General features: G+C 40.4%; 2 protein-coding genes across 3 annotated transcripts in view; one reads left to right on the top strand and one right to left on the bottom strand.

Annotated features, from left to right (window-relative positions):
• LOC137588720 (V-type proton ATPase 116 kDa subunit a 1-like) overlaps positions 1-760 on the bottom strand; it is a 36,408-nt gene extending 35,648 nt beyond the window's left edge. For both annotated transcript variants that reach the window (XM_068305954.1, XM_068305955.1), the window contains exon 1: positions 695-760. The gene's annotated coding sequence lies outside the window, so the exon portion shown is untranslated. The remainder of the gene's footprint in view (positions 1-694) is intronic.
• Positions 761-2,883: 2,123 nt separating this feature from the next.
• LOC137588215 (caveolae-associated protein 1-like) lies at positions 2,884-21,095 on the top strand. Its single transcript, XM_068305151.1, has 2 exons — positions 2,884-3,737; positions 16,343-21,095. The coding sequence occupies exons 1-2, from the start codon at positions 3,207-3,209 to the stop codon at positions 17,198-17,200; spliced, it is 1,389 nt and encodes a 462-aa protein (XP_068161252.1). The 5' UTR covers positions 2,884-3,206; the 3' UTR covers positions 17,201-21,095.
• The last annotated feature ends 472 nt before the right edge of the window (positions 21,096-21,567 follow it).

Genomic DNA, 21,567 nt, shown 5'->3' with positions numbered 1-21,567 from the left:
AGTTGTTTATGAAATGCGTAAAGGTGAAAAATAATATTTCCCAAAATATTTTGCACTAATGTAAAAATATTTCCCCAAAAAAGAAAAAAAAATTGCAATAGTGTAAAATATTTCCACCCCAAAAATACCACCCCCCCCCCAAGAAAAACCAAAAAAAAAAAAAAAATTGCACCAGTGTGGATAGGAGTGTGTATTTGTTTCGTTTTGTGTGTGTGTGTGTGTGTGTGTGTGTGTGTGTGTGTGTGTGTGTGTGTGTGTGTGTGTGTGTGTGTGTGTGTGTGTGTGTGTGTGTGTGTGTGTGTGTGTGTAGAAATGACCGCTGATACCCCTTCAGGTCACCCATCTCTTGGTTCACTCTCTTCCGGTGAGACACCGGGCACAACGAGAGCCGCCGATGTGAACGGTACCGGAGGCGAACCGACGGTTCTCCGGTCAGAGGCCTTCATCAGAATCAGGCCTGTTACACAAACAGCTGTCCCGTACTTTAGCCCGTTAATACACGCATTCAGCATCAACCCCGTGTCACTGCTCAAGGACGCCATTGGATCGGGTCCGGACCGCCATGGATTCCACCGTTCAGGCCCAACGCCGGACTGATTACACCGAACCCGGCTACGTGTAACATCTGACAGCGAGGTTATGTCGTTACCCAGTTCATGACTTCATTTCACGGTGAAAACACCCGTGGACTCACCCGCTGCACACGTCACACCGTCTGACCGCAGTCCGTTCCTATCGGAGGAGGATGGAGCTGCTGGATGCTGAGGGATGCTGAGGGATGCTGAGGGATGCTGAGGGATGCTGAGGGATGGGCGTCCGCCGGAAGCACGGCAAAGACAAATCATTATTTCACAATTACAGTATGTCGCATTTCAGAAGCTTGTCCCAAACATCAATCCATATATTAGAAACACACCACTTATCTAAAAATTACTTACAGAATTATTTGACCACCTTCTTTGCTTTTTTGGTAAAGACCATGCTTTAAGTCTCTAATTGTAGCTTTTATTTTGAAATCCCAGTCGATCTGATGTCATTTGTGTGACGTAAACTTCTTCATCTTTAGGGTCTTTTATTGTAACCGAGTGATGTTTAATATTTATTCTAGCAGACATATTTTAATCTATCTATCTATCTATCTATCTATCTATCTATCTATCTATCTATCTATCTATCTATCTATCTATCTATCTATCTATCTATCTATCTATCTATCTATCTATCTATCTATCTATCTATCATAATTAAATATCATAATAATTTAAAATATCTAAAAATTAGATTGTGTATATTGTTTATATGTATGTATATGTATACACTTGTCTATATATATATATATATATATATATATATATATATATACACACTGTATATATGTACAATATTTTTTATATATTTTTAATTATTATTATATATGAATATGATATATAGATCATAATTATATAAAGACATTATTATTATTATTATTATTATTATTATTATTATTATTATTATTATTATTATTATTATTATTATTATTATTCCGAACTCATTAGCGAACCCACACAACTCATTCACGTGATCACATTATTCATGGAGTGTATCAAAAATTAAAGATTTTAAATTTAAACAAAGATATGAAATAATGTTGTAGAAAATACAATGACTTAAATTATACAGTATTATTGTATTTAATAGGTAATCTAATCAGTGTCAGTTCGGTCTGTCAGGTTTCCTGTAGGGATTTTTAAGGTCCAGCAGGTGTCAGTATGCAGTGACACAGCATCAACAGTCTCAATACATTTTGGCAAATTGTCCAAATGCTTCATGAGCCTCATCTACCCAACACCACTCAAGAGGATACACCATACCAACTGCAGGCTGGAGGAAGAAGAAATCTTCAGGTACAAACAGTGAGGACAAGCTGGTCTAAAAGCCTGATGAGGCACAGGTGCAGGGAAGAGGCTCAGTCCCGCCTCCTGCCACACCCCATAAATAAGACGTAAAAGGCAAAAATACATCCAGAAGGATTTAAACCGACAAACTGACCACCCTTTATATTGAGCTACTTTTCAGTCATGTGACAGCGAATTAGCTGCACATCATATGATGCTCGTATAGCAATTCTAATGACACCTAATTTTGTGTACTAACAGCAAGAGGGAAGCGCTACCGAAACATTCCACCAGATGTACTTATTGAGCCCAATATGCCAGATGAGGCGGTGTGATTCAGAATTGGCCAACTCTTTACATACTGCAACATGATCTGTAGCAATTTTCCTCTTACAAGAAAGTGCATTCAGGTGGAGGTGGTGAGGTGTTTAAACCAGGACGCTGGCTCACTGACAAGAAGTCATTTTGCAAAATTCTACAAGAAGCAGTTTTTCAAAGGCTCCCTCCTAATTCCAGGATATCAACATAAGTTTAAATGTACAGTAGTTGTGTGATGTTTTGCTTGCTTTACAGGGGTGAATCTACATGATTACACAATCAGAAGGCAGAGTTCAGTCTGAAGGAAATGAAGTGATGGATTTCTTTGAAAATCATCCATGTCTAGCTGTGAAAATCACACAGTCATTTCAAACTGTTGTTCAGGTTTTAGTCACAAATGTACACACACACATTTAAAATGTGTGTGTCTGGTTTTCCATGATCTAAACATGTATAGCAGGGAGGAAGGAGTGAGAAAATGGAGATCCTGTCTGACATTCCTTCCCCTGCTATGCCTGAGCTTGTATACAAGCTGATCAGTACAGCTATGCTCTAACTATTCCAACCATGTTGTTGGGATAAGGCTGGACTAAGGGGGTGTGTTCCTGAATCAGTGAGAGGCTGGGCCTCCCCACCGCGTTGGAGTCTTATTGATGCTTGTGGGTATTTAGGGAGTAGCTGAGGGAGGAGTTTGGGGAGAGGTGGAGAGCCCAGTGGAAGAAGGGTGGGTGGTGGCTGCAGCGAAAAAAGTCTGCAGGGTGTATCTTGACAGGAGATTTTCTCTGCCTACTGTGGTTTTTTCACATTCTAGTGCTCACGTGGTAGCGTACGACATCGCTTGACTCGCCCTGCACATCATATTGCTTCCACAGTTCAAAGGAGAAAGGACAGACAGAGTAAGGTAGACAGACAGTGTGCATGCTGATGAAAGATCACTTCTAGAGAAAACCAGACAAGAAAAAGTTTTTTTAAAAACCCATCAACTATCTGACAGTACACTACAAACCAACTGACATGGCAGCTGTGGAAGTACTGGAACCGTCAAGAGCTCAGCTTGAGCCTCGAACCCTGACTGAGATTTCAGACGATGAGGTCAACCTCCCACCCTCGGATGATGAAGATGATGCCTTGGCTACAACCAAGAAAGATCTGTCCACTGAGGACACAGAGGGGGATGCTGCTGGGGAAAACGACGATGTGGTGAAGTTGGACCCACAGGTGAACGGGGTCATGGTTCTGTCTTTGCTCGACAAGATCATCGGGGCCGTGGACCAGATCCAGCAGACCCAGGCTGGGCTTGAGACCAGGCAGCAAGAAATGGAGCGCTGCGTGACCGGTATCCAGGGTGAGCTGACCAAACTATCAAAGAGCCACAGCACCACATCCAACAGTGTCAATAAAATGATGGAGAAGGTGCGAAAGGTGAGCGTCAATGTCAAGACGGTGCGTGCCAACCTGGAGAAGCAAGGAGGTCAGATCAAAAAACTGGAGAGCAATGAGGCCGAGCTGCTGAAGAGACGCAACTTTAAAGTCATGGTCTACCAGGTGGGAGAGAATGTGTGGATATAATGTGTGCATTAATGAGTTGTCTGTTTCAGGTGTCAGGTTTGTAAGGACATGATTCCTTATTGGTTTAGGAATGGGTGTGGTCGCCCAGTGAACGAAACAAATGATTTGATAGTAAAATAAAGAAAGCAATCCTGGAAAAACGATTCCTTTATGCTTTAAATTTGCAAACTGGAAGGTGTTGGTGCACAGGGTGTTTGGGCGTGGATATGGGTTACCTCAGAAAACACTGCTGGCAGGTACTCAGACAACAGGCCGCGATATCTCAGGGTAGAAAACATGGCACCAAAAGGGGGATAGGCGTTTCCAGGCAGGTTATAGAAAGAAATATACAGTATTAGCTTACTGACCTTAGATAAACTACATTTTTCACCGTATTTATGATTTTCAGTTTATTCATATTTATGTGAAATACAGTTCATGCCTTAAAGCAGCCCTAAATGTACCCTAACCCTTAACTGCACTTCGGAGATATCTTAGAAGTAAGATTTAATATCACAAACCAATAAGATAGATAGATAGATAGATAGATAGATAGATAGATAGATAGATAGATAGATAGATAGATAGATAGATAGATAGATAGATAGATAGATAGATAGATAGATAGATAGATACATACATACATACATACATACATACATACATACATACATAGCCTACTTAATATGACTAATTTCAAGAAACCTCACCAATGACATTCTCTGACTGCACTTTCAGATAAAAGCACAAGTTTGGCGTCTGTGTCTTTAAGTAACTATTTCTTTCCCATATATAGTTCATTTTATAGTGTGGTACACGCAGTAAAAACCAAACATCCAATGAAACTTGTCCAACAGTTGAAACACATTCATGCCCCTGGAAACAATCACTCATCTTTACAGGGAGCGTAGGCCTCCATAAACACACCAGGTTGCTGTGTGTTGCATTTTCTGGGCTTTATTGTTTAAGAGCATAATGAATCTATCGATAAAGAAATGCAGAAGGAGGGAAGACCCGAAGTTAGTTTGTATTTATGAATTTCTTTTAAACAACATACAGAAGCAGTGGCTGTTATCCTCCCACATTGTTAGACCCTTTGCCAACCCCGCCCTACTCTCCTCAACATTACTCCAATAATTCATCCGAGGTCGACTCCACATACTTTCCTTCTAGAGCACAGGACTGGAGAATACAAGCATTTACATGTGAACCACACTTTGTGGCAGCTCAAGTCTGACAGAATCCATCTGGAAACTAATTTCACTGACTTTTTTTTTTTTTTTTTTTTGACGAAGATGGAAAATACCACAAGCATGCTCCAGGTTCTGTTTGAAGCAGAGGAGCAATAGTGTGAGGAAGGACAGAGCCGGTGCTTCATTTGAAAAGACAGCTCAGATTCTTTTTTCTCTGAGGGGCTTTGAGGAGAGCCTTGTTTCTTTTTTTAGCCCCAGAGGCTACAGTGTGATCTGTAATAACTTGCAGCTTTTTGCACAGTGGCTCAACTGCATTCAAAGTTTCCACCCTTGAGTCAGATATTTTGGCTTTGATTGACTTTATCCAACAGCTGGACACAAGTCAAAGGAAAGCTCCATTTTAGGCAGCCCACAGTGTCTGACTGTGGAGGGTTGTAGCAGTGGTTTTCTAACATGCTCACACAGATACTTTGCCTTCTTTCCCTATCAGCACAAAGGTTTTATACACATAGCAATGATGTCAGAGAGATTAAAAAAATGCCAGCAGCCATATCATAACTTTTTCATGAATTTATATTTTTACTAGCACCAGTGGTTTAAAGGTTTCAAGTACAATCTGAAATACCACAGAGTCAGAATTGGCTGTGCTGTAAGGTAAATGCCTCCTGAATGTAGACCTCCACCTCCCTCTCTAATTCAAAACAACAGCTTCATTTATGGTTGCCAACTAAGACATCATTTACAAAAAAACAAAGGAAGATTGTTATCTTTTCGATCCTCTGTACTCCTCCGACTTCTTAAAGGTTAGATTCTTTCAAAATCAGACTTAGATGGACAAAGGTTCCACCACATCCCAAAGCAGTCTTTGTGTTATTTAATTTTAGCTGATGCTTTTATTGAAAGGTATTTATAAAAGGTGCATTTAATTCAGAGATTCTGCAGTCCAGATGTCTTTGGGTAACTCAGTCTTCTTGAGTCAGGATAGAAAACAGCTGCCTATTTTACAGCAGTTAAGGTGATGGAGTGGTGTGGAGTGGAAGAACTTGAGTTGGCTGACACCCAGTCCGTGCCTTGCATTCACATCATAGGCACCGTGGAATCAAACATGTGTCCCAGGAAAAAAAAGTACAAGTGAAAAGCAATACGTTGTGTAATTTGCTGTAGTTGACTAGTTATTTGAATCATTTGACAACTTGACAACGTCATGTCATCATCATGTTGGCTTTGAATAAGTTGTTTGAGACAAGGTCTTTTCTAGTGTTTGACGACAGTAGGCATCATTGGGCATCCAGCTACTCACTATTCTGTTACTATTCCAGTAGTGGGCAATCACAGCAAGTGTTACTTCCTCTTTTTTTAATTAATACTTATAATAGCTTGTATTCATGTTTTTTAGTGTTTGTCCAGTTATGTGGTTGAGTAAAGAGTTCAGCTCTATGAACAGATTCCTCCTCTGCAGCTGCAGTTATGACACACAGTATGTTGCTTTATCTTTTAATCTAACCAAAATGTTACCATTAGGTACTGGCACTAAATTTCAGGTATCATATAGTTATCATTTCAGGTAACATAACCCACACTAGTGTTGACATGCACACAAATGTTAGCCAGACATTTAGCATCTGGTGGTAGCCCTTGGGTTTGGAACAAAAGTACATGTCAGATGTGTCATAGCCATTGTTTTTGTGGCAAAAAGCCAGTGGCCATCCACCGAAAAGAAAATGGGCCCCTGAACGCCAACCAGAAATTTCCAACAGTACCTTCCACTATGAAATGAACATCATCTCATGTGGGTTAATGTGAACCACAGGGACATCCACGCTCTGATGATAGGAAGAAACCTAAGACTGGTGTTAGCTGGTGACCGTCACAGAGGAGCGGTTCATACAGGCAGGACAGAGCATGTGGGCTTTGTAGAGGATCACTGGGTGTTCATCTGTACTTTTTAAGAGGCTGTCCAACCACTAATCTCTGCTCCGCTCCCCCTCCCCTGAATGGGCCTCTTCACTGCAGTGATCCTAGAGAAACTACCGTGGCTTTACTCATTTTATTTTCTTACCTGAAACAATGTCCAATCAGTCAATCACAAACCACAAGTCAGCTGCTTGGCAGAGACTCAATGCCTGTAGCATGAACAGCTGTGTCCTCTGGAAATGTGCTTTGAGTATGGGTGTGGAAAAATGCATGCTGAATGTCTATTAAGATTTACTGCATGTATTTAGAAGGCAAGTGTGTAATGTACACACCTGGAAAGTAACATCCCATAAAAGGAAGGAGAAATAGGTTGTGCAAAGCAAAGTAATGACAGTAACTGGATTGGTCCAGCACTTTCCAGTTTTTTTAATATTACCTTTTATTCCAATGAATTGATGCAATTTCTAGGCAGATGCAATTATCACCATCCAACCACACCTATTGAAGATGTTGGCATCTTTCAACACAATCTTTGATTTCTTGCCTCAAATTCTGCCCTGTAGGATATTCCCAGTTTATATAAGATTTGCAATTCTTTAATTGAGTTCCCTCCCAGTTGGACCTGCTTAGAAAACCTCCAAAGAGAAGCCCAGTAGCCATCCTAACCAGATGCTGTCCCACCTCATCTGGCTCCTTACGTGAAGGAGCAGCAGCTTTAGGTAAATCACCCTCTGTCTGCCTGAAAAGACAAAGTTAGAAACAAACTAATGTTCTTTTATTGGATTCTTGTATCTCTGAGCTGCTGCTGGACACTGACTGGTGAGTGGAGAATAACCTCCACCATCGGGTTTAGGTGGATGTTCAATACACCTTTTGGTAGATTGTGGTATGAGGTTTCAAGTTTTAGGTTTCTTGATTTTCAGCTTGCACATGAGTTACGAGTCATGGTTTCTTAAATACCTGAACTTGACTAGAAGCAGCTGCTGCTGCAGCAGAGACAGTAGGGGGAGAGAATACATGCCGTCATCCTCCATTCCTGTGTGTGGGGGGTTGAATAATAGTCCTTGACTAAAGTGAAGAGGAGATGTCCACTTTGCGGGTGGATGGGTGTGTTGGGATGAAGAGCAGGGACCATATTTAGACAGCTGATACATCGCACAGGCATCCCCACCTCTACATACTAACCTCATCTTGATTCCCCTCCTGTGGACACTGTCTCTCCCTCCTCTGATCAGCACGTCCACCCACCAAGATAATTCACTCCACATCGTGTCCTCCATACCCACCACACCCTGCATACAACCTTTCATTCTATTTCCCTCTCTCTCATCCGCCCACAGAGGTCAAGTGTAGAGAATATACTTGGAAACCAAATGGCATAACTAGGACTACTGGCCTCTGAAAACCTGAATATAAAAAGTTTCATTTATTTTCTGCTCCCCTCAATATCAACAAAAAGCTGATTTAGTCTTATTAATCCACCGAACATTTATGGAGTTTCACAAGAAACTATTCTTTATGATTGAGAGCTGTCTAAAAATGTTGGGATGGTTTAAATTACCTCAGTCAGATGAGCATCTTGTTGAGAATAATTTGACACCCCCAGTTGACTCTTTAAAGAAGGAATACCTAGATTTAGGGATCATGCTGATCACTCCCACCCCCTGCTGGGCACTTCAACATCACTGGAGAGCTCCTTCATCAATAGGTTGCTTCACCAAAAATGTGTGATGGAACGTTATCGCAGGTCTTTCCTTCCTGCAGCAGTCAGACTACATAACCAGCACTGTTCCTAGTCCACCTTAAATAATCAATAATCTGTTGACCAGTGTAGTTTTTAGTTGGTAGCTCTTACCTGTAGATTGTTAAATGTAAATTGTACAGTGGAGACTGTAAAATGTTTTTAACTTATTAAATTGTTAATATGTATATCTGTACATACACGTGTATGTATGTATGTATGTATGTATGTATGTATGTATGTATGTATGTATGTATGTATGTATGTATGTATGTATGTATGTATGTATGTACAGTATGTATGTAGGTAAGGATCAAGACCCCCTGACCACTGCCACCTTATTGCACTGTGATTCACTCATTGATCCATTCTGAACAACTCTGGTTTACAGGGTTTGTAGGAGTGACTGATTCCAGTAATCTGTAATACGTTCCCCAGTATCCGAGGAGCAATCAGACTCCAAGTAATGTTATGGATATAAATTCATCAAGAGCAGAGCCAGTCTTCTCACATGGGTCCATCCAGCTCCATTTATGGACATGTGAAGCAGAACTGATCCCTGCTCAGTTCACAGGCCAGACTTTGTGTAGCATTGTGTCAGATGGAAGAGAGAGTTTTTGGTGATTTTGGCTTCGGTACAGTGGGTAAAACTGGTGTCCAGGTCTGGTCACATGGTCCAGACAGGGCAGAAGAAGGGAAGGCAAGAGTGAGTAAAGGGTAAACAAAAGATGGTAACAGAGGGCTAATGAAGGGGGGATAGAAGAAGAGAAAACTCTATAAATAGAAACTATCACATACTTGTTTGATTGTGAGAAGGAAGAGACCTTTGGGAGACAGACTTCCTGTTTGGTTTTGGAGAATTGTGATGCTGCTGACTTGGAGGCTACAGCACTATTTAATGTGTGATATTTGGGATCAGCTCGTTATTTTGTTGTCTGTCTCATGATAGTGTCACGAATTAGTGTTTTGGATTATTTCCTCAATCAAAGAAAATTTAAACTGGTCAGGACTTACATCAAACCACCATGGCTGATGGCTTCTGGTTTCAACCAGCTTTGAATATTTTAAATTTACTGAAATCTGTCATCATACACATTCTTCAACACTTTACTGTGTTGAAGAGATCCTTCTGAACATTTTAGCTGTGGTGAAATACTACAACTCCAGTGGTCACTTGACATCATTTATCTTCCATTTCCTTGTCTCAGCCCAATTTTCTCCAAGAGTCAGATGTTAATGACTCATAATCAAAAGACATGGTCCATAAAAATCAGCTTATTCTTTCATGTGATCTTTCACTCACATGATTCTAGCTTTAATTCTACAATGACGAATATTTCCATCCCTGAACAAAGGAATCTCTGTGATATGTCACCAGATGAGGGATTTCTCAAATGTTTTTAATGTTGGGGGACTTCTTTTCAGTCCTCTGAACAGGATCATTTCATACAATGACTGTACAATACTAAGTGTCCTATTACTGAGTGTCATTTATTTATGGACAAATTACATACAGTGCGCCTTCATTGTTTGCAGTTAATGTGTTTCAGGAACCACATGCGATTAATGAATTCCGCAATAGACCGACAAAATATTTATCTCATTATTTATGGTAATTTAAATGTTCATGAACCCTCCCTATACTGATATTAAACCACCTTCTATCTGTATTACCTTTTCCCACACTCTGATAGACTGTTTGAAGAACTTTTGTGTCTCACGGAAGTCAGAGACTCATGGAACGGAGCACACTTCTGGATGCCATCAGCCAATAGAATGCGCGTACAGTATCACATGACTGCCTACCAAAAATCAGCGATGAGGTGAAGTCACCAGCGTTGATGCGCGAGGGCGCACTGTGTATGTATATATATATATATATATATATATATATATATATATATATATATATATACACACACACACACAGTATAAATAATGAGCTAGTGGAACTACTCTATGTAGCAGAATAAAATTATTCTGGGATCAGTGTCTACTACCGGTTCCTACAAATTGTGGCTCAGTCTGCCTGGTCAAAAGTCAGTTTAACGTACAGTGAGAACAGAATCAGAGGAAAAGACCTGGTTTTCTGCAGCTCCATAAATTTGTCACAATGTCCCCCATTAGGATGTTAGCTGTGTGGCTATGGCAACAGCCAGAGTAATCTTTCGCTATCCCAAGCAAAAGACATGAACCCATCAATAATGAAATCCCTTCTTCATGGGATTCAGCTCTTCAAAATAATTTTTTTATTTTTTGTATGTATTGACACAAAGCAGTCTTCAAATATTTCAATGGAATAGTTCCTAGTCTGTATGTTCCCACGTGAAGATACAGGATCAGTAACCTCTATTGATAGTGAGCAATGAAGTGCTGTGAGTTGCAGGGAGGTGAAAGGAGTGAGAATGAAAGCAGCACAGAGCTGCCTCACTCATGTGTGTCTGCAGCCCTGGAAACATTTAAGCAATTCTTTATTTGTGCAATATTCATGCGTGGAAGCTCACAAAGATGCTGTGTTTAAACACACAATAGGTCCAATCCAAATAGTTATAGGGTGAAGCTATAAATCTGAAACAACAATCATGTTGGGATGCCTCTCCACTGCTGAAAACAGTATGAGCACATGTTAACCCCAAGATACCACAACTGGGAAAATAAGCCTGCTTGGTTCATTGATTTTTCTCATTCATTGATCTATTTGGTAGAATTCTGTAGTTGGTCAAGGGACTGAAGAGTAGAGCGGACTATAAAACTTGCTACAAGGGTGGTGTCTTGGTAATTCCCATGTCTGTGATTAAAGGGTACAAATGGAAAACAGGAGAAGAGGAAACAGAGTTCTGTCCTTCCAGTCTTAGTTTGCTGTGTGTGTGACTATCACACTCTTCCCCAAGGAGCTCACGTGACATATTCAGAGTCCTCCAACTGTTGAGAGTTGTCTCGATAGGATGAGCAAACAGTTCAGACACATTAGAAGCAGGATTTGTTAAAAACAGATCATCCATTAGCAGGGGAGGTTCTAGTGTAAGACCTTTTTGGGGGCTCAGCCCCTAGAGGTCAGATGGATGTTTCTGCAAAGGTTTTTTTTAAAATTGTTGCCATGACTGCATGTGGTAGGCTAAAAACACACATGGCAGAGTTGTGTCGACAACAGTCTGACATGTAAAACATTACTCGTCTCACCATTTCATCATGCTCATCATTTGTACGTGTCACATTGAGCAGGATTAGGACCTAAATGCAGGACACCAGTAGAGAAGTTTTCATCCATAGTTTAATCAGACAAAAAACCAACACTAGCGACAGGCAAGGATCCAAAACAAGATGTAGACAGAGGTACAAAACAGCCTGGCACAGAACCAGAGGAGAAATCAGCTAATCAGCCTGATCAAGCACAGGTGTTGAGATGGACAACAGGTGTGGAGACGAGGCTCTGCCCACAAGTTCAGCCTGTCCTCCTGCCACACCCCAGTAAAGCAGAACAACACGGCACCAACACCAAACCGTGACACCTACCTCGTGAGCTGGATCCACAACTATCTGACAGACGGACCCCAGTATGTTGGTATGGGGGATTAATTGCCATCAGTGGTGATTAGCAGTACAGGGGCCCCCCAGGTGGCCATGCTCTCTCCCCTTCTTTTCACCATCTACACCACGAACTTCCAGCACAACTCGGATACATGCCACATGCAGACGTTCTCCCCCGACACTGGGATTGATCATGTATCAGGGAAGATGAGGAGGGGGAGTACAGGAGATTGGTGACGGACTTTCTGGAAAGGTGTTACCGGGATGAGCTCCAGCTGAACATCTCCAGCACTAAGGAGATGGTGAAAAGCTTCCAGAGGGTACCCCCTCTTCACAGCCAGTGGTCATCAAAGGGCAGAGTAGGATGTATTTCCTAAGGAGGCTGGTCTCATTTAGTGTCTACTATAAGCACCTTCAGATGTTCTACCAGTCCATCATGTCCAGTGTGTTCTCCTATGACCAGGAAAAGTATTATTTTATAGAACTTACAGTTTCCTGGGAAGACAGAGTTGAAGTTCACGACTACAAGAAAGCCATGTATGCAGAGATGGTAGGAGAAGCAGCACACCAAGAACTGATCGAGTAACAGCTGTTAAAGTAACGTCACTCAAGCAAAAATAAGTCTAGTATATGAAGGAAGTTGTTTCCTAGCACAGGCCTGGGATAGAACTATTAAATTTGCGTCTACCATATGACAGTTTGACAAACTCCATGACCTTACAGAAAGATACGAGTGGTCTTTATGTTTAGATTGTTCTCTAAGCAGAAAGATTTTGATCTTTGTAAAACCAGAAATAAATTGAAGCCATCCTTCAGTCTCATAGCTCCCTTCCTCTTTACATCAGTGCATTGAGGATTCTGTGGGCCCCTGTATTTACTGGAAAATCCCATCAATGAATATGAGTGTGTCTTTGTACGTACACAGAACAGTGTACATGTACTCATACAGGTACAGCAAACACACACACACACACACACACACACACACACACACTGGGTTTTCCACAGCAGCAGAGGAGTCATTGGTGGTTGATTTACAGAGGAAACAGGGAGGGGAGTGTTACAGTGGGATTCCTCCCTCCCTCTCTACATCACTGGTGAGGACTAACCGTGTGGGCTGAGAGTGGAAAACTTTCATGGTGTGTTTCTTGTTTCTTCTTTTAGCTTCTCTCTCTCTCTCTCTCTCTCTCTCTCTCTCTCTCTCTCTCTCTCTCTCTCTCTCTCTCTCTCTCTCTCTCTCTCTCTCTCTCTCTCTCTCTCTCTCTCTCTTCTCTCTCTCTCACACACACACACACACACACACACACACACACACACACACACACACACACACACACACACACACACACACACACACACACACACATTGTTCTACCAATCTACTTTTTTTTCCCCATGAAACAATTTTTTCCTTTCACCCTTTGCTCACCAATGTTACCATGGCAAAACAAGCACAAGTAAATGTTTTGACTCCCAGTGGAGGCAGTGAAATTGAAACTCATTAGTTCTGGCATGGTTTTTATTTTTGAACCAGCTAACAGAACAGAACCTATAATCCTAATGACATGAAGCATGTGTTGAGACAGGATGTGTGTATTTAGAAAACACACAACATGGGTGAGGACTCAGGTATTGTTGTTGTTCGGCTCTGGATCTGGGTGATGAATGAAAACAATGGGCGTGATAGAGATAAGGAGCGTGAGCATGCAAACTGGAGCAATATGTGTTTTCTGTTAGCTGTTGAACTCTGAGGCCTTCCTGCTCAAACAATGGGCGACTTACCACAAGAAAAGACTGTTGAAACAATCAAGGCAACACCAAAACCCTTCATCATGTGTTCTTTGTGCTTCATATCTACGTTTGAGTGTTTATGAATGCAAACCTTTGATTTCCAAAGGTTTAATGTCTGGTAAAATGCAGTGTTAGGGTGCACACTGGCAATATCAATCTATCTTTAGGAATTTAACAGGTTCAAAGATGGATTTATCCAGTGTAGGGTCACAGGGAGGCTGGAGCAGACTGTGGACAGAAGACAGGTTTTTATTAATATTAATATTAATATTATTATTATTATTATTATTATTATACTTATTATTGTTATTATTATTATTATTATTATTATTATTATTATATTTTCCAGAGGGGAATTGGGATTTACACTTTTACAGAATATGATTTGACCTGTAAAGTTACACACACGCACGCAAGCACACACACACACACACACACACACACACACACACACACACACACACACACACACACACACACACACACACACCATTACATACCTCATTCATTTATTTTCCATGGCTATGAGTGTACCTTCCTGTCTTTCACGCAGCAGTCTCACAGAAGAACAATGTCCCATTAAATTAGGAGGGTCAGGAAGTCAACACGCCAAAGTGAACGGCTGAACTTCCCAAAATTCTTTCCATGTACTTCACACACACATACACACAGACACACACACCTACACACACACACACACACACACACACACACACACACACACACACACACACACACACACGCACACACACACACTCGCACACACGCACTTCATTCTTTGTCATCTAAGATCATTTTTGCAGAAAAAGACTGGCTGACCAGCCTCTTAATCCTAAATCCCACATTGATGGTATGTAAGTGACTTGAGGCAATGTGATTGAATCATCCTTACATAAGTAGTCTGACAAAAATATGATACAATGTAGCTGACAATGTGTTACATGACGGAACATTGAGTTCTTGCAGTAGTTTGTGAGGAAAGATGAAAACACAGCATCAAAGCTGAAGGACAGACTGAGGCCGTGTCACGTCCTGGACCACACACGCTACTGAGCGCCATTGTTCTGTTGATGGAAACAAGATGTCATAAATTTAAGCAAGGTAGATATTTTCCAGCACCCCCACTTGTCAACACAGCTGTCCAGGAAAGCCAAGATTCCTAATCTAAGGTCAAGTTTACCCTTGATACTGCAATACAATAACTTCATAAAAGTATCATCCCACCGCCGCAGAACACAATGGGCAGCTGCCTTTACCCCGAACCGTCATATCTTCACTTTCCAGCCAACATTTTGATGCTATCTACTGCAGATCATTTTCCAAGACTCTGAGGCACCGCGCTATTTGCATTCTTATTCAGTTCATACAACCGCCAAGACCTTTTAATAGCGTTATCCCATTACTTCAGTACCTTTTCATCGATGTTAAAAACAGAACTAAAACAGTATTATATTAGAATTAGCCAATGTTCAGTACTTTTATGGGCAAACAATCTTGTGAAATAGTAACTCTAGGTACAATAAATGCCAGGGGCTCTAGAAGTTAAAATGATTAATTGCAGATAACAAACAAGCCTCTGGGCTAAATACTGACTGTATAGCAACGTCAAGCCATGTATTTACTGTAGTTAAAATGTGTGTCAAGTCAAACTATCTCACACAGTGTCTCATAATTAGGAAATCAAACAATCAGTTTAGTTGGAAAGAGGTGACTTTTCAGTCATGTCAAGCACTGCACTCACACTGACAGACAATTTGCCTTAAAACACAGATTTGGATATATATAATATTGATCTGGAAGGAAATTTGGGACAAATGAATTAAGATTAAGAAGGCCTCATGTGTGATAAATAACACTGTGTGACCTCATTTAAGTAAATAACACAAGCTACCAGTTACCTGTCATTTATAAACTATGTTAGCTCGTAGCACAGAACACAATAAAAGAGCTGAAATGGCATTAGCCCAATGTTTTAGGTTTGGAAGTTGAAGTAGAGCTGGCATAACCTGTTAATTATTGTTTTTCAATATTAGATTTTCCCTTAAAAACTGAAAGTATTTTGCCTATTTTAAATTTTTTTTTTAATTATTGTAAATCTAGTGGATTAAACATGATTTGCAGTCCCTTTACCATGTACATTATTTTCCTTGTCTGTTTCTTAGTATTTAACCAAATATAGTGGGAGGGCTAGTCAAGCGGGCTAAAAAGACTTGTTGGTTTGTCTTGGTGGATGAGTGCCCTCCGCAGAGAGCCATTGTTGTCTGAACAGTAATAACAGGTAATGGGGACATTGCTTTTTGATTTTTTTTTTTACTTTTAGTGGATTCATTTTTTGCACTGTAGTCTCCCTTCTGTCAATAATGTATTTTCTTTGCTCACATTTAATTGACGTTCAATAACTCACATTAATATTCCTTCTGTTCTGATCTTTGCAGGATGAAGTGAAGGTTACCTCAAAACTCAGTGTTTCTAAATCTATGAAGGTTCCCGAGTCTATGTCAGGAAGCAGAGGAGGCAGCCTGCTTGAGCTTAAGGATGCTGCAGAAGAGCCTGGAGAAGAAGGAGGAGAAGAAGAAGAGAAGGCAGACAAACCTCATGTAGACCTCTCCTCAGATGAAGAAGGGCTGGAAACCGAGCATGCCATTGAAGAGTCTCGTGCTGAACGCATCAAGCGTAGTAGCCTACAACGTGTGCAAAACCTGAAGACGGTCTTCTCAAAGGAGAAGATCGACAAGACAAGAGCAAAGACCAAGGCAAACCTGGAGAAGACCAAACAAAGAACCAAGGAGAATCTGGAGAGAACAAAGCTGAAGACAAAACTGAACATAGAAAAAACCAAGCAGAATTTAGAGAAAACCAAAGAGAACCTGGAGAGGAAATGTCACAACATTGAAAAGAAGATGGGTAAGATTGGAACACACATGAGTGTCAAACCTGAGCAAAGGCAGAAGATGCAGACATCCCGTGACAAGATGAAGAAAGCATTCACACCTGGTCATGTTGAATATGCCCGGTCCAAGACTGCGTCGTATAAGGTGCCCCCCTTCACTTTCCATGTCAAGAAAATCCGTGAGGGCACCGTCGAGGTGGTCCAAGGCACCGAGATGGTCGAGGTGTCCCAAGATGTTGAGCCCTTCAGTGGGGTGGATGAGGAGGTGGAGAAAGGCACAGTGGAGGTGGAGATGGAAATGATGAATGGAGAAGGAGATGAGGATGAAGCAGAGGGCGAGGAAGAGGAGGACAGTCATGATGCCCTGCTGGAGACTGAAGATGGAGATAGAGACAGCGACTAGATAAAGATGAGAGTTCTTCAGAAATCCTTTGTACCAATTTGAGGGCTCTCTTGTAACAATGTAATAAATTGTGGGAATTTAGATTTCTAAAAAATAATAACACCATTAATTACAGTTTGGGTATTATTTGGTACATAATTTTGGGTCTAATTTCCAACAGTCATAAAAACATTGTACTCACCAAAGTACTTGATAGTTGTTAGATAGATAGATAGATAGATAGATAGATAGATAGATAGATAGATAGATAGATAGATAGATAGATAGATAGATAGATAGATAGACAGACAGACAGACAGACAGACAGACAGACAGACAGACAGACGGACGGACGGACGGACGGACAGACAGACAGACAGACAGACAGACAGACAGACAGACAGACAGACAAATACATATACGGTATATATAGATACACAGACGGATATATATATGTATATAACCACAGACAGACAGACAGATAGATAGAGAGGGGCACAGACCTATTATAACATCTTCAGTGAATGCAAAGCTGTGCAAGAAAAAACAAACACCTGGTCTGACAGAAAATATGTGTTGAAGCTGAAGGGATGAGTAGAATGTTTGACAGCCTGACTGCCTACCTGCTGCTGCAGCTGACACTGGTACACCTGCAGTAGTACACCTGCAGTGGTACACCTGCAGTAGTACACCTGCAGTAAAATACCTGAGGTAGTACACCTGCAGTGGCACCCCTGCAGTAGTACACCTGCGGTAGTACACCTGCCGTGGTACACCTACAGTGGTACATCTGCAGTAGTATACCTGAGGTAGTACACCTGCAGTGGCACACCTGAAGTAGTACACCTGCGGTAGTACACCTGCAGTGGTACACCTGCAGTGGTACACCAGCAGTAGTACACCTGCAGTGGTATCCCTGCAGTAGTACACCTGCAGTGGTACACCTGCAGTGGTACGCCTGCAGTGGTACGCCTGCAGTGGTACGCCTGCAGTGGTACACCAGCAGTAGTACACCTGCAGTAGTACACCTGCAGTAGTACACCTGCAGTAGTACACCTGCAGTAGCACACCTGCAGCCAGTGGCACTACTTTTGGAGGCGTGCTAGCAAACAATTCCACGGCTAATGTTAGCACCTCTGCCTCCAGTTCATGGGGAGGTCAGCTTTCTCTTAGCAACAAAACTTTACATGAACTGTTGACATTTTCATAACATCATCATGTGATGAATTACTCAGTTGGGCTTTTGGTTTTAGAGACAACTGGGACTCTTTCTTTTCTTTTTTTTTTGCTGTCTTGATGACATTAGCTTAGCATTTCTAATAACATTAATCATAAAACACAACAGGGCACTGCTTTTTCTGAGCTTTCTTAGCAGTATGGTAGTTTATGCACTAAAATAGTCTGAGAGATCTGTAGTGTCATAAGCCTGATGGTGAAACCACCAGTATATTAGCAGTGTACTATTTACAGCAAATATTGTAAGTGTGTTAACTGCAGTGACATAAAAACAGAGCCCCTCTTTGATGCTACACTGACATATCTTTACCTCTTTCTGTTATTAATGATCATTTTCAGTTTTTAAATGGATTTTATTTACCTTTCTTCTACTCGTCTTTTCCATATGTTTCCATTTTAATTTAGTCATCCATTTTGATAGATATATAGCCTATACAGTACTTACTTTTGCAACTTTTTGGTCATGTTTTGTTCAGTTGTATTACTTTTATCCTCAGAAACAACCGCCAGCTTCCAAAAGCCCTAGATGCATTCACAACACGCCCTGCCAAAGAGCACAGACACGTGTTGGTGAACATGTAGAGAATCTAGCTGCTAGAGAGCCATCTATCTGTCCTCTTTAACCAAATACCCAAGCACAACATGAGGTGAGAGAAACTTGGTCATACATCTGCTGGGTGAATACAAACACATTTGAATGAATCCAAATGTTGCTTTTTGTCTGTTGGATGTATAAATAGACAGCTGTTTGCCAAAACAGTCTAATAAATACCACATAAATTGCAGTGAACAAAGGGCTTGCCAGTTGCTCTCCTACGAACATTGGTTATAAAATGTCAGTGATCATTTCGAATATACAATGTTATCATCTCCAATTTGAACCCATTTATTAATGCTGGAGGCAACAGCATTATCATTTAAAAACTTTATTTCACAACAGATTTTGTTCTTCACAAAGCATGATAAATCTTTCTTTGTTTGAAAAAAATGATTTTGGGGGCTGTTAGAATTCAACTTGTGTTTGGTTGATGTAGATGTTCATAATAATTGAAATAAGGAGGAGAATAAAATAAGAGACATAAGTGTTGGGGCAGAGAGAGGGAGTGAGGGCAACAGAGTGCCTGATCGAATAAAAACAGGGTTAAGATGAGACATTCCCATGGACAGAAAATGAAAGATAACAACATTCCCTGCTCTGGTTCATGTAAATATGTAACCATACATTACTTCTGGGACAAGAATCTGGGGATGACTTGGAGTTTCATTTATATACATTATATATGTGATGGCAAACAAAGAAATCATTCATTTTCATTATCATTATTATTATATTCATTATATGTGTGTGTGTGTGTGTGTGTGTGTGTGTGTGTGTGTGTGTGTGTGTGTGTTTGTTAATCCAGATGTTTTGTCTTCTGTTGATATAAATTCTGTAGACATTCACGTCAGAGACATAAAGCCCACGTTAGTTGTTCCATTCTAAAGTGTTGTCTAACTCTGCTTAACTGACCCATTAGATAGAAGAGCTGTGGTTCCTTTGTCATTTTTAACTGTTGATGTGATAGGAGTTAAATATATGTTCCTGATTTATGTGATTTAAGTTGATTTTTCTTTTCCATTACACTTTAATTGCAGTCTTTTCAGCATCCCTGGTTATCTGTCAGAAAATGCATATACAATATGTCACATTGTATACATATATGTATATATATACAGTATATATGAGCCGACTCCTAACCACGGACAATTGATGTGTTGTTGTGGTCTGACGCTGACCTCTGGTGTCCAGTCCTTCACTCATATTTTCTCTGAGTATTTTTTTGAGTATTACTGCTGTTTTTCGCTTCTCTTTTGCTTCACTTGTCCAGTCCTTCAAATGCCACCAAATAGGTATGCTCTCCACATTTGCATTTTTGCTATAAATTGCATGAAAGTGTTTTAATTATTCTTCACCCTCAGTATTGCATCAATGGCTGAGAAGCTAGAATGCAAAAAATATTTTGATTTTTTTTTTTAATGGATAAATTTGAACATATTTTTACAGCATGTTAATGCTTATACATCAACACATTTTATCAGCTAATGCTGACTATGTTAGAAGGAGCTTGAATTCATCCCAGCTTTATGATAAAGCATTAACAGGATATCAGTCTGTCAGCCGTAAAGGAATAGGGGCCAAATCTGTTAATCTGAGGAGGAGAAAATTAAAAAAAAAACCTAATGCCTTTATTAAACTATAGGGTTTATCACAATGCCATTATATTATTCATGTCAATGTTTGGTATATAATTAATAATATGAATTAGTGAATAATATGAATCACTGTCATGCATTTCGATGTAGTTTTCAGAAGACCGATTGCCTTCTGTCGCTGAAACCCTTTTTGCGTTTAGATAATACATTTGACAGTGCAACAAATGGTATTAGATATTCTAGCTTTTCAGGCACAATCAAGAAATGTTTCAGTGGCTTAAGGCTATTCACAGGGGGTTAACAATGCTACGTCTGTCAAAGCACAAACAACACCCAGCAAGCCTTCTGTACAAACAACTGGCATATAAGGAGCGCAGTTTATGTTTAACACTTAATTGTCGCCTTGCTTTTGTTGGTAAGTGTTTCATGTAATTTGTTTCATTGTTTAACCACTAATGATTGAATTAATAAAAGCCACTGGTTCACAGTTTCTGTGTATTTCATGAATGTTGGCATAAGACCTCACAAATATACACACACATACACAATCACCACACACACACACACACACACACACACACACACACACACACACACACACACTCATACATACATACATACATACATACATACATACATACATACATACATACATACATACATACATACATACATACATACATAGTGTATGTCGAGGAGCAGGAGGTGTTCAGTATCAAAGGTCATTGGTACCAACCCATTATAAATTTAAAAATTAAGTGTCAAATGTGAATTCGAATACAAATTAGAAATAAGAAACCGGATATTTTGAGTTTTTTTTTTTTCTGGCTGTCATTTATCCTCATTGGGGTGTGGCTGTCAGCGGAAAAAAAGAATATCTGAAGCTAACGCTACATTCTTTGCATAAATAAAATATATTTACAACTGTTAGTAACATTTCAGTTTGGTGGCTAATCGCA

Source organism: Antennarius striatus, chromosome 21, assembly GCF_040054535.1.
Source record: "Antennarius striatus isolate MH-2024 chromosome 21, ASM4005453v1, whole genome shotgun sequence".
NCBI lineage: Eukaryota > Metazoa > Chordata > Actinopteri > Lophiiformes > Antennariidae > Antennarius > Antennarius striatus.
Note: the sequence above shows the minus strand (reverse complement) of the source record. Positions and strands in the feature narration are given on the sequence as shown.